The sequence below is a fragment of the Atractosteus spatula genome, chromosome 12 (assembly GCF_055471065.1).
Source record: "Atractosteus spatula isolate fAtrSpa1 chromosome 12, fAtrSpa1.hap1, whole genome shotgun sequence".
Taxonomy (NCBI): Eukaryota; Metazoa; Chordata; class Actinopteri; order Semionotiformes; family Lepisosteidae; genus Atractosteus; species Atractosteus spatula.
The window spans coordinates 44,059,174-44,073,908 of NC_142717.1; the positions used below are offsets into that span (position 1 = coordinate 44,059,174).

The 14,735-nt window shown below is 38.6% G+C and overlaps 1 protein-coding gene across 1 annotated transcript in view; it reads right to left on the reverse strand.

Moving 5' to 3' along the window:
• The window catches only part of LOC148823158 (thrombospondin type-1 domain-containing protein 7A-like), a 145,376-nt gene that overhangs the window by 41,485 nt on the left and 89,156 nt on the right, over nt 1-14,735 (reverse strand). Inside the window, exons 7-11 of the mRNA XM_088929481.1 lie at nt 12,541-12,735; nt 8,904-9,138; nt 3,915-4,030; nt 1,210-1,342; nt 779-882 (exon numbers count right to left, since the gene is read on the reverse strand). Coding sequence (XP_088785607.1) covers nt 779-882; nt 1,210-1,342; nt 3,915-4,030; nt 8,904-9,138; nt 12,541-12,735 — 783 coding nt within the window. The remainder of the gene's footprint in view (nt 1-778; nt 883-1,209; nt 1,343-3,914; nt 4,031-8,903; nt 9,139-12,540; nt 12,736-14,735) is intronic.

The following is a 14,735-nucleotide window of genomic DNA, read 5'->3' on the forward strand; positions in this document are numbered from 1 at the left end:
TGAATAATAATACTCCTTCAGGATGAAATAAAAATTGCCGCTAATTGGAAAATCTTCAACAGGAACCTTCACAACCCTTAATCTAACCCCTAAATAATGCAGTGCTCTATGCTCTTGACTTGCTCAATGCCTCCGAAACTCTGTGATACCATACAGTAGGTCATGTTATGAATGAGTCCTGCCTAGAAAAACACTTATAATAATATTAAAGTTGCATGGAAAAAGCCCCAGGTAATAACTTTAAACGCAATTCAGGCTCACTGGGAATGCATAATCTAAAAATATCTGCTTCTGAAAATATTAGATTTCTATGTATCATTCTTATAAGATGGTGCCATCTTTTCTTTAAAAAAAAACCCTTAATGAATATATTTCATTCATATCCTGTTATCCTGTAATCACATGGTATTTATAATCAACAAGAAAAAATAAACTACTGTATCAGCCTTCTGGGATTAAATCCTGGTGTTCATTTTTTATGATTTCTAATTTCTTCTGTATTGGAACAGGTATCAGACTAAAATCAATGCACGTTAGAATGTGTGACGTTGACTACAGAGACAATATTAAACAGTAAATGTATACAGTACCATGTAACATGTTCATTCCAGATTCATAAAGATCCAGCTTTAACGTACATCCTGTTGCAATTTTGTACTGCACACTGACTTTGCTAAATCCGCCAGGAGAAGGCCTGAGTGACATGCACGTCTGTTTAAACAGTTCAGTGATGGCATGGACAGCCCCCACGCTAAAACGCGAGGCGTCTGTACTGTACCTCTTGTCTGCAGCCCAGGCCCGCAGGTCTCGTGAGCCCCGGGGTGCTCCTGGCGCACGTACCACGGCACCAACTGGCAGCGGCGCCACTTGTGGGTCTTCCACCTGCAACAGAGACACCACCCCGACAGGCTGAGTGGACCAGAGCATACGGCTGCAAGGGCGAATGAGCCGCACCCGAGACCGGGACTTCATACCGTCGCCCTCGCACTCCTGCGTGATTCCCGCAGAGCAGGAGCAGAGCGCAGCAGCGGTAACTGGATATCAGCAATCGGTGGGGTCATTGATATTGGGAAAACGCTCTTCTCTAGTTAAATCAAGGATTAGCATGAGATCAACATTTTGTTAAAATTCACCTTCTCCTAACAACATCTGACGAGCCTTCTTTGCTGTTTTTTTTCTGTAGTAAATTAACACAAGGAGTAAACGTACCTGTAACCCAAACAATTGGATGGAGCCTCACACTCTTTCTCTTCGTACAGAACGTCAGGGCAATCCTGTCCTCCGTTGGCCGGCACCTGGATTATAATCCGGTACCGAGACTGCTTCTTCTTCACGCTACCCCCTGGGCAGGAGAAAAAAAGAACGAGGAATAAGGGGGAAAAAAGAAGGGATTTGTGCACAATTTCCTTTCAAGAAGGAAACCAAAGTCTCAGATGAAATAGCCTCATAGCGGGTAGTCTCAGATGAAAATCTGACTGGAAGTAATACTGTGGAGGAACAATAAAAGTACTGTACTTCTGATAAAATACAGTCTTGAAATTTTAAGTGCACTACAACAAGTCGCAGGAAAACAAGAAAACATATTTTAGGAAAACAGGAATAGGTACCAAAACACAGATTTTACACTGCACAAGAATTAAATAAAATTATTTCAGGAATTTGGTTACTTTTACAAACAACATTAACTTCTTTGTGGTATTCTAAGTGCTAAGCGAGTGTTTTATATGCACCTTACTGTCAATTCAGGTGAGAAGGAACTTAATCATTCCAACTGTGAGATAAACAAGCTGTTTAATTTCTGGGGCTATAAATGTAATTAAATAAAACAGATGTAAATATTGTAATAGGAAACCCAGATCTTCAGTTTAGAGTGGTTTAAAGGTGAAATTATTTAAATTAACTACAATGTACAAAGTGAAATTAGTTTTGCAAGGGGCATTTATTTGTGCTTATTTATTTAGTGTATTTATTGTGTTTATTAGGAATATGAATCACTGGTGAGATGTGTATATTGAATACAGTGGCAATTTTACTGACTGTGGGTTGTGACTCAAAGTGTTAATTTACATATATACAGTATATAGTTTATAGATTTTGCACTAGACAATCATGAAATTGTCACGGACGTCCAAAGGGACTAACCGTGGAGAGCAGGAGAGCGGATAAAGACCCATCTGCGTAGCGGCAGAACGGGAAAAAGGCCCGGGCTCGTTAGTGCAAAGAGTTCAGGAGTGCCGTATAGAAACCTATGCCCTCAGGTAGCGGACGTGGGGCGACCTGGTGCTAGGCGGGTCTCAGGACATCCGAACGTCAATGCTGAGCGAGTGCAAGACCCGGAAATATATAGCCCAAGGGAAAGAGAGGGACCGGAAGGGCAGCAGGCAGGAAACTAGGGACAGGACAGAGTAGGAGCACCCTCAGGCTGCAGAGGGCGTGACAGAAATAATTGTTTTCCAAAACCACAGTGTACTGTGTCATTTAAAATACTTGAGTAACACATTTCTGGATCCAGACAGCAGGAAAAGTAAATATAATTAACTATATGCAAGCACTATTACATGCTAAACATGAATAATTTGTGTGTTGCAGCAATACACACAATCTAAGCACTTTATAAAGAGAAAGTTCACTTTAGCTCATTAACAATATGGTTTTACATGGCAGTTACTTCCAGATCGCAACCCTTTTTGCTGATTGGAGAATTTATTCCAGTGGTTTAATAAAACCAGTTGCTTAGCAACATTTTTTTTTATTTTAAGAAAAGCTTTGTACTGTAATGCTACTGTACTGTACTGTAATGATACTGTAATGCATATATTATACTGTATAGTTCAGGTGGGTGGCTGTGTCAGCACGCGTAGGCTGCAAAGGAACAAGTAAAGGTTTACTCCACGCTGAAAAGAGAAGAAAGAAAAAACAACGTTTCGGCTGTGGAGCCTTCTTCGAGTGTGAGAGTGTATTATACTGTATAAAATACATACAGAACAAACCAACTAAATGCTTTATTTTATAATAAATATAGCATAATTTAGCCAAAAATGTAAAGATCTGACATTCCCTCTCTATTCTGCTAGCTTTGAAATATGAATGTCTACTTCAAAATGAAAGCAGTGCTGCACCGCTTCGAAAGTCAGAAAGCTGTAGTGTGAGTGGGCTACATTGCACCTTGCTGCCAGAAGTGATAAAGCTATTTGGAACTTAAATGCCAGGATATTTGCAGCTTCACTGATTTTTTTTTTCATATGACACCTCACGAGTGTGATTTGTTTGGAAAGGGAAAGCTTTGTTGCCTCTCATAAAAAAATCAACTTTAATTACACAGCTGCAGACTGAAATGAAAGAAAATTAAAGCTTTAATTGTACATAACTAAACAATATAGGCACCCGGCACAACTGAATAATTGGTGTTCATTAAATGACAATTTGTCAGGCCTTTGTAGTTTTAATCAGCACCATAAAAATACAGAAAGTGTTAAAACAGAAAGTTCTGTGTTTATGCTATTAATTTGCATGGGAGCTCACCAAGAATGCCAACATTGTGATGTTTTGTACCTACTGTTTTAGTTATCCAGCCTGTGCGTTTACAACACAGAAAAGACTCTGGCTGAAGGCTGGCCAGATCCTGTCAAAGGGAACCAGATCGCTGGACTGTATTCCGGTCGAGGACCTAAACCAAACTATTTGTGTACTTACATAGTCAAAATCAACATCTTACCTGGACTGTCATCTAGAGATTCTGAAAAGGAACCAGAAGCATCTAGAGACCCCTGAGTAGTGTACTTCAGCCAACCCTTTTTGCTTGAAACTGCTGAAGTTGTTTTTTTTTTAAAAAAAAGGTCCTGCTAGGTACTGTATGTTGGCATGAACAAGGACTGAGTCAGTGGTTAAAAAATATCATGCGTGTGGTGTAATACCTGCTTGGCATGTCGAGGGGCATGGAGTCCAGTCACTATAAGGGGTGACAATGCAGTCCTTCTTGCAGGGCAACAGGCAAGGCCTTACTGTCTCTGGCCGTAGGCTCTCTGGACATCTTGTTAGAAGGACATAATACAGAAACATTTTTAATCTTTTCAGAAATTTTGATCATTACCTTTTCCGCCATTTACATCTCAGATTACAGCTAGACAGGCAATAAATACAACTTCTTCTTGTCCTGTTAAAAGTAAAAAACGTGAGACAACCCTCACCCTTCTGTAGGGGTTGTGCAAATGCTCAGCTGTCCCAGAAATGTAAGAAGGACTAAAGCAAAGCTGTCGGCCTCTCTCAGGTACTGTGGGTCACAGCGTTTCAGCTTTTCATTCAGGAAGAGAGGATACAGCCAATACAATCAGCTCTACAGTCTGGAATTTCACAAGACTATTGAAAAGTCTCTGCTATAAAAAACCAAAACTTAACACTCTAAAGCTTTAAAATATTTTTTTTTTGCTTGAAATATGCCGATAGAAAAATAAAATCTGTCATCAGCCCTATACAGCATATACTGCAGTGTATACAAACTGGCCTTCAAATGTACTCATAACCTTAATGAGCTGTTACTAAAAGGTGATTCAGCATGAAAGTCCTGATACATACTGTACATACTTTATTCTGTAAGTCAAAAACAGGTAGACACATACCCTGCACTGTATGACTATTAATATTGTAAATACTGCATAAATACAATTGGAAGATACAGTATATATACAGTATGCATGAAGATATACTCATCGTGTTCATATACAGACTTGAAATGCTAGGACCACATTTAAACACAGTGCGATATGCTTTTTATTTCAACCTTACAAAATTTTTAAACTTTTCATTTTTAACTTTCTGATTGTTCATCTATTGACTCCACTGTAGTATTTCTGTAAAAAAAAGCAGAATACGCACAACATTACAGCTCACTTTGTAAGCACATACTGTACTGTAGATACAATGTCCTTTGTTTTTTTAACAAATCAGGCAAATAAAGAAAAGTGACAGTCTGGCACATTCACCCTAAGTCATATACCATGCTGGGAACACACTCCCAGTGCCATCTTGATCTTTCCCAGGAACTGCAGGGGGAGGGATCAGGATTGCTAGTGCTGGTTCCAGTCAGAGGTGATTTCACATGTTATTATTCAAAATGCATCGTTGGTAGATCTGCATCCTACTCCCAAGACATCACTCCAAGCGTGCCTACAGACATGTCCCATGTCATGGCAGGGGACTGTGCTTAAAGAGTAATTATCTAGTATATTTATAGAATCAACTTTGACAAACCCATATGATTAAAATAAAATCCCTGACATTTTGCTAAAAACCTCCTCAAAAACATTTTAGCGGGACTATTCTTGCATGTACTGCGACCCTACCGAGTCACTTACGTTTTTTTTTTCCCTCCTGCGGACTGGTTTCCACATTTTTAAACTTTCCTCAAGGACAGATTAGACAGATCCAAAGACTTAAGACGTTCTGTAGAGCCGGCTAAGTCATGTCGTCTCTTTTTAATTGATTCTATCACACTCCGATAATCCCTTTTATCAGTGAAATTGGAGTACGGCTCTGCCTTACTTTCTATGTGCACCGAATTTGGTTAATCTTTGACTGTATTTTAAATACAGGTTCTGTGCTAAATTCCAGGGGATAAAGATAAATACTGCAAGTTGTCTAACTGAATGAAGTCCAGTAATCTGATCTTCTGGCATTTCTACCAGGGTTTTAATGGCAGTCCAGATTTTATTTCTCATCCCATTGCCTGGATGGCATCATCGGTGTCAATTTTAATACCCTGGGGTTGAGTGAGGTCTGCAGGGACTGGGGTATTTAATGTTGCTCTGTACCATCCAGTACCCTCACAATGTAGAGTAGCTGTGCTGAAATAAAGCATGGGCTATGGAAGAACAGATTTATTTTTAATACCATTACTAGTGGCAAATCCCTTCTAGTGAGACAAAATCCCCAACCATTTTAATTCACAATCGTGGTAAAACGCTGCTCTTTGGTTCTAGGGAGGACGTAATAAACTTCTGACCTCCTGGGTATTGAATCTACCGCGCTGTACTTCCTTGATGAAATATCTGAAAACCACTTTAAACAACCTTCTGTGTTTTTCCTCATAATGCTTGCCTTCTTGCAGAACAAAAAAATATCATAATCAATGTAATTATTACTTGAAATCCAGCAAGGCTGCTATAAGCTGTTTATATCTGCTCTGCGAGCGCATGCCAGCATTTGTTAAATCAAAATCACCTGCTGTCATCTTCTGACAAATCATGTATCATTCAAGACATATAAATAACATAAAAGAATCCTGGTCACATTCTGTTATATCCCACTGAGAAGTATTAAGCTACAAGGGAGTATGAACATATTAAATTTATTACGCAGTACCTCCTCTTGTTGTGAGAGACAGCACAGTATATCTGTTCGATTTAGAGGTATTTCCCAGCCATTTCCTAAAGTCTGCCTAATTTATGAATTGAAATAAAACCAAATCCTAATTGTACATTACTTTAACTCCGGAAAATTATGATTTGCAACATGTAACAGTTTTAAAGATGTAAAAAGTAATGCTAATATTGGGTTTGGATCCTTCAATGTACAGTAAATAGCAGGGTTTTTGCTAAAAAAGGATAAAAACAGCATACACATTGCATTACTATCATTACATAGTGAATAATGTAATTATTGTTCGGGATCAAGTGTGAAATACTAACCTAAGTGTTCTGTATATATGAAGCTAGATTTAACCCAGCAGCACAGGAGTCGCCAGCTATGGTAATGTGGAATTACAATCCAGCAGCATGAACACTGTAGGTCACCCTTAAATCATCAGCGTGTAAGGGCTTGAAACACATCATAACAATAATAATAATAACTGCTGAAATGTGGATTCCTGGAAATGTCATTCCTGGATAAGAAAGTGTTTGTTCAGACGATGTACTGTAGCTTTGCTGCTAAAGCAGAAACTGCTTGGACTGTTTACGACTGTCTGAATGAGTTTTTAGGAATTATCTACTACGCGGCAAAACCTTCGAGATTTGCCCAGTGTCTGACCAGCATTTGTAACATTTTAGTGTCTTTCCTACTGCAGCTAAACAACAAAAAAAAGACTACTGCAATTCTCACTAATGCTTTTACTACTAATCAGAAGAAGACGAAAAAGATGAGGAAGAGGAGGATAAGAAATGGGTTGTCTAAAATCACTCATCTGGATTCTTCTTTGTATCGTGCAAAATTATAGAAAACTGTTGCTTACAACTATGACATCATCTTGCAATAAGAAAATATTGCAATGAAAACAGCACTAACAATATAGTAAGATAAAGACAGGTTTGAAACACCAAATATAGATGGTTTTGACTCAGCCTTCGGTTTCTGATATTTTATTTGTTGTATTCTCCTAGCTAATATTTGTTTCTAACAAATTTAACTTTGGTTAAACTGGAAACATTCCTTGGCTGTTTTATTGATAATTTTATCCCAGGAGAGACAGCAAAGGTTTGCAGAAGGATTCCAAGAGACCCTGTGTGAACTTTATGAACATGTTAGTCAACAATTTGACTAATGCTAGCTTAAGGAACTTACCAATAGTAAATGTAATTCAAGACAGTATGACACCCCAGCCCTTTAATTTAAATTTAGCAGTAATTTTAGCAATTATTCTTATTGCATTACAATAAATAAGACACTGTTAAATACAATGAGTAAGTGCTCAACAAAGGATGGCAATAAACATCAGACTTGTACAGTACATTCATTTTTGTAGCACCGTGAGTTGTACAAGACCCCTGGAACCATACTTGAATCAGTGACTTTGAATTATCTTAAGATGGCTCTCAGCTCCCCTTGAACATGTATTTTGGTATGTGCACGGGCTCATTAACAGAAACAGCGAGGCGGCGAATGTGTGTTTGCAGCTGCTACGTCCTGTGAGACTCTTGTTAAAGTCAAGCTTCCTGCTCAGCAGCAGAATAATACACAGAGTTATAAATAACTTCCCGTAAACCCATTGAATAATAATACTCGAAGGGCTGGAATAATGAAATCTTGGATCCTGAATGCAAGCTAACAGCACACAAAAGAGTCTTAAAGTACTGATACTCACATCTCATTGTGTTGCACTTCAAGGTAACAAGGGTGTGCAAGGGGATACTCACCTTCCCGTGACACAGATTACCTGATACACTGGTGTATGAAAAACTCATGCATTTCAATGAATTCATTAATTTTCCGATCACTGTCTCTTAGCGTTGATCACACTGTAAGTTTTTATTAAGTGACCCTTGTGAGTAATAAAGAACCAAATTGACAAATTGAAAGCCTACTACTTGTCATATCAACAGCACACTGACTTCCTTGTGCAATACTGGTTAGAAATGCATCTGCTTTTTTCATTAATTTTCTTCCACATCTTTTCCAGCACTTTTGGCAATATTTGGCAATATTTGTGCTGCATCTCATTTTAAAGACATAAATATCCTGTCACACTAAAGAAAATATAATACATGTTCAGCCCTTAACCTGACTGGGCAGAGTGGTGGCTCTGTGGCTAAGGATCTGCATCTGTGGCTGGAAGGTTGCTGGTTCAAATCCTGTGGCTGGCAGAGGAATCCTACTCTGTTGGGCCCCTGAGCAAAGCCTGTAACCCCAGCTGCTCCAGGGGCGCTGTACAATAGCTGACCCTGCGCTCTGACCCCAGGCTTCTCTCTCCCTGACTGTGTGTCTCATGGAGAGCAAGCTGGGGTCTGCGAAAAGACAAATTGCTAATGCAAGAAATTGTACAGGGGCTAATAAAGTGATCTTATCTTATCTCTTATAAAAGCCACTTGGCTTTGTGTTTTTTTGTTGCTGAGACATTCCCTGGGGTATTAGGAGGGGATCTAATGAAAGGGTGGCAAAAGGCCTGGTTTGCTGTATCGTCAACGAGCTCTTACTTCTTCGGAGGCACTTGTCCCACGTTGACCCGAACGCAGATGACCTTCCTGGTCTGCATGCCCACCGAGCAGGAGGCCTCCCCACTCCAGCCGGTGGTGGTGTTGATGGCCGACACGGACGTGTCCTCAATGCAAGGGCCCCAGGTTCCCGTTTGCCAGTGATAGACGGTGCACGGGTGGTCGTTGCAGTTTCGCACTTCCTGGAGAGCGCTGCTGTTCGGGCACTGAACTCCTCCTAAGAAAAGCAATAACTCCCGTCACAACACACAATACTATCTTCAGGGCTTGTGAACCCTGACGGTTCGACACCCTCTTGGAGTCCTTGAGAAATCCTTTTTTTTTACACCAATGCTTCCGTTTTCCAGTTTCCGTGAGAGAGTTTTAAAAGCACATACAAGGGAAATACCTAACTTCATACATTTTTGATGAAATCTAAAGTAATTTAGACAACAGGAGCTTGTATGTTGCCTACACATACTGATATCCTCCTTATGTGTTTTTATTTAGTGAGTCAATAAAGCTAAATTCTAAGTCTGCAATTCCTCTGACTAAGCAGTGATGTTTATAGGTTTCTGGTGACTGAAGACCACAGTGGGACCATAAATTTTGACCTTAAAACCGTGAAAAGAAAAACAAGCAAACTAATGAAGGAAAAAGAGCATGGGTCCTATTTAAAGTGTCATTAACTGCTAGTGCTGATTTGAAAAATGAAACTCTGGGTGTAAGGTCACACGTTATTGCCTTAGTAGTAATTGACTAAAATGTGTCAATAGCTTTTCAAGCAATGAAATCATATGAACCATACCACAAAGAAAGCCCCAGGGTTGTGGAATTCATACAATTTCTGGATGCACACTTAGTCATAAATGATTAATAACAGCTTTTTACTAGTAATCTGCACTTGCTCAATATGAATAACGCCACCCAATAGCTCTGAGCCTTCCTGAAAAAATGTTATTTTAGATTGGTAAGTGCAAAATAAGAAAAAACCTAGGATAACTGCTAAGCAAAGCCATATGATTTATGAGTTATGATTCCCACTATGGTTTGAGCTTCATAAAACATAAGAATGGACTTCAAAGCTGCATGCTCTTTGTTAAATAAACACACCGCGACTGTAAACACAATAAGATATGTATGTAAATATAAAACTGCGATCACATTTCATTGCGGCTTATTGGGTCATTTTCATGGCAGTAGAAAATGACACAATTAATTTCTTTACATATACAGTATGTAGTCTGAGTCCTACATACAGTATGCTAATGATTCCTAGACATGCATGCAGTGTGAACACCACAATACTGAAGTTTATTCACAAATCTGTTCTGAAATAAATGCATAACACATAGAGCTCATCTGCTTTCATGGATTTATTAAATATGCAGCTGACATTATGACAAGCTTCAGTCTGGTGGGAATGCAGCACAAGGCACATTTTCATAACAAATGACAGATGTACTACCAGGCTATTCTGGAGAAATGTCATTTATATTATAATTGTTCCTCTGGTAAAACTTCCTTCAGGATACGGACAATTGCTTGGTGGGCTCTATGTACAGTAACCCATGGGCCACTGCATTAACTGCACGGCACTCTATTACAAATTGTTCTGTTTTCTTCTGTCTGCCTGCAGCAAAGCTCAGTTTACATTTCCACATTACCACTGCATGCTTTTTTAAAAAGGAATCAGCTTTTTGTAAGGCACCCTGTATCATTTTTTATTTCACTGAAAACCAGAACACAGCTGCCACTGCTTTTGTATACTGTATACTTAAAATGCATTCCTACAGTCAGGTTAAGGCTACAAACTAACCAGTAAATATCATTTATATTCTTATACTGTATGCTATATGCTCTTTCTATAGAAAATATAATTTAGATACAGTAACCTGCAGTAATGATTCTACCTATTGTAAACATTTATAGCTACAGTTAATATAGCAAATACAGCACCCTAATTTTTAGTCACATCATTTATCTTCAAACCAGAATCCTACAATTCAACTAAAGTCTTCTTTTGAGCACTTTGCTTTTGGACCAGATACTCACACATTGTTGTTTTTTTATAATCATGTACATAAGAAACAATGTAATTAAGAAAATTCATCTGGAAGAAAGAAAGAAGAGGTCATCTGGCCCATCCTGTCCATGTGGTATTTCAGTAACAAAGTGAAGCAGGGGTTGTAACTCAACCAGCTATAGTACCTGGGAAGCCTGTTCCAGACCTACAATCAACAACACGCCACTCTTTGTATAAAGAGCTGAGTTATATTCTCCATCCTAATGGAATTCCCTTCCACTTTCCCAATGTGATCCCATGTTTTGGTTTCACTGCTGAGTGTGAAAGAGTCCCCTGTGCTGATGTTATTTACAGTCCTCAGGATATTAAATATTTGAATTGAGTCTTCTCTTAATCTCCTCTGCTCTGGACTGAAATCCTTTAGCACCCTTACTCTGATGGTATATGGTAATATACTGAGTTCAGGATTAATTTCTGTTTTTTTTTCTTTTAACTTTTTCTAAGACTTTGACATCCTTTTTTGTGGTGTGATGACTGGAACTGAGAACAATCTTATTATTGCATTGCTTAATCATATCGTTATGCAAAAGCATGACTTTCCTGGATTTAAATTTCACATTTTGTTACAGTATTCCCAAGCATTCTGTTAGGTTCTTTATTTCTTCCCTATGTTATCTTAATGATGAAACAGAACTAAGTAAACACAGATCCCTTTCGTGTACAGCTTCCTGCAGTTTTGAGTCAGTCTTGTGTTGTGTAAATTGTATGTTCCTTCACTCCTACAGTGTGAATCGATTTGCAATTATCAGTTTTAACATTCAGTTGTCATGTCTCATTGGCATACTCCATGAATGTGCCTGAGTCTCTTGGAAATTCCCTGTTTGCTATTTCTGTAGGCCACCCCCCTTATTTTGTTTAATATGCAAACTTAACTAGTGTGCTAACTATGTTACAATCTAAATGATTGATATAGATAAGGAAGAGTAACTATAATTAATGGCAATTATATTATTGTCTACAGCTCTCCTGGGTGCGAAGCACATGATTGTCACAAGTGATTATTGCCTTTTGAAGCAATTGATGCCAGAACATGCTGTTCTCCATATTACTGATTTCAGCTTTTACCACAGACTGGTACAATAGCTTAGCTCTCTGGTTAATATCACATTGCTATCAAGCAGGATGGTTCCTTACTCTCAACCAATAAATGTTTTCATTTAGAGAGCACAGGTTGAGTGCTACAGTCCAGACATCATCAGTCTGACCCTAGCCACATCCTCATAGCAAACTGTGACTGTAACCCCCAAGGTGGGTATTCTGGGTTGACTTCTGGAACCTGCTACTGTAGGTGCCTCTGAGCTTTCAGGGCTGTCAGGGAGTGTCAAGGATCCCCAGTTCATGTTAATCTCCCAGAGGGCTAGAAAACAGTGTAAAATGAACATTTAGGAGGTAAAGTGTGCAATGTTCACACCCACCCACGTGCGGATACAAGTGTTGTAGCAGTAAAACAGAGCTGAAAGCACAGCATGAAAAATTAACAACATAGTAAACAGAAGAATGAAATAAGAGACATAACACCTCTATGGAAAAATAAAGGAATACTTTTTGTTTTACCTTCTCCTGCATTGTATGCCAAGATGGAACGTGCCCGTGTCTGTTTTCCTTCGGTAGTTTTTCCTGAGCAGGTGTGGGAACATGAGGACCACGCCGACCAGGGGCTGAGCACACAGTCCTTGGGGCACGGCACTTCGCAGACGACAGGAGTGGGGTAGATGGCGTCCCCGCACAGTTGTCTCTCTACCTCCTCTCCTGGAGATGAAAAAGCCAAAAAGCTTAAAGGTCCAGTCCCATACAGTATGTGCACAAGAACAGCTTAGTACTCGTTAATGAAAAAGTAACCCTAGTATGGAACAGAAATAAATGATTAAAAGCCAGCCAATAAATAATTATTATTTTTGAAGGCAAAAATAAATATAAGAGGCTAACAATGAGATGGGATGTGAAAAAATCTATGACAATTACCATCATTAGTGCTGCTTCTGTTGCTGCTACTACTGTTAGAATGATGTCTGAGCAGAGCAGGCCACTATAGCTTGTCTGCCAGGAGATAATGACAGCATTGATGCTCTGTTATTTCACTGTTTTTTGTTTTTCTGTGAAAATCTTCCAACCCATATCAAAAGCACCAAGGGTATCAGCTACAACAATACAGTGGGTTAGTGTGTTCAAGGCTCCAACTACCCATTGTGTAAAAAAGAGCCTTCTATTCTTAGTTTCAAGTGCATTTCCACACAGTTTCCACTGGAGTACTCTGTTTTGTGTTTCACTGTTGATTCTGAAGAAATCTCTATGGTTGACTTTGTAAAAGCCAAAATAAAATTGTCACAAACCAAAATATATTTTTCAACACTACCTGTATATTCTGTTACACTGGCTAACATTTTTTGTTCTTAATATATTTGATTTTAATATGAGATTCACCAGAGTGAACTGAACTGAACTTCATGAACAGAAGTGTATTTCCAGAAGGATGAATATGAAGAATTATAACGTTTTAATATCAATATATTAAAAAATGAAAGATCAGCAAAAAATGTTTCAGCAAAACACCAAAAGTCTCAACGTTTTCAAGCTCACATTATTGCATTTTAAGATCAATAAGAACTGCAACATGATTCCAATGTTCACCAGCTCTGGTAGAGTGCAATGGTCTTATGTTAGCTCCGTCACTGATGAAGTATTGTATGTCGAATATTTACATTTTTGAATGTAACCATTACTCGAAATAGCTCTCCGTTGTCAGCATACAACGTTGTCAGGAGCATTGTCTTCTCACACACATTTGCTAAAATCCTGTCAAAATATGCTGTTATACATTATGAAGTGACAAGACCACATGTTATTCATTAGAGAATTACTGTCTACATATACAGTATATACATACAGTATAATCTACTGTATATACTATTCACAGTCTACTAACACATTGCTCTGAAATCTCATGACTTCATCCCCACATTAAATCTAGCTTAGCTACTCTCTGCAGTTGAAATCTGCCCCACTTACTAGATATTTAAATGTCTGAACAACGCGTGAAAGCAACTCATTACGTACAGTAGCACAAGCAGACTTTGTGACATAGATTTCTACCTACCAACTGCTACATCCGTGAAAGGTGTGACTTCCCTAATACATTATGGACTGTGCATTTCTCATTATTTCCTTTGACATTTGACATGACAAACGTCTTTTCCCCACACTCTGCCAGATGCTCACTCCTGACATTTGGAAATGATGTAGGAACACAGTCCCTTTATAATCTGTTTCTTCTTAAAATGAATTGAAAAGGCTAATTTAATTAATTCATATACAGTATGTGCAGTATATATTTAATGATAGCAGAGGGGAGTGTCAGATATCACTGCTGCCTCACAGTTATTTTGTCCTGGATACAAAATATGGCCATCTTCTATGTGAAAATTTACGTGTTATTCCAGTGTTTGCATCTGTTTTCTCCAGGTGCTCTGGCTTCCTCCCACAGACCAAAGATATGTTGGCCACATTAATATTTCCATTCAAAACAGAAAAGACATTTAAATGTCTTCACACAATGCTGATCTTATAAAGATATACAGTAGCATCGTGATCCAGCATTGCACAAATATGCAAAGCATAGCTTATCAGAAGTCTTAAAATTAAACAATATTTGTTAATGCTTTGAATTAATAAATACCAGAATCCTACAAAATCTTTCTAAAGCTGTTAAAGCAAACCTCTGGTGACATAAAATTGAATAAAACATAAAAATA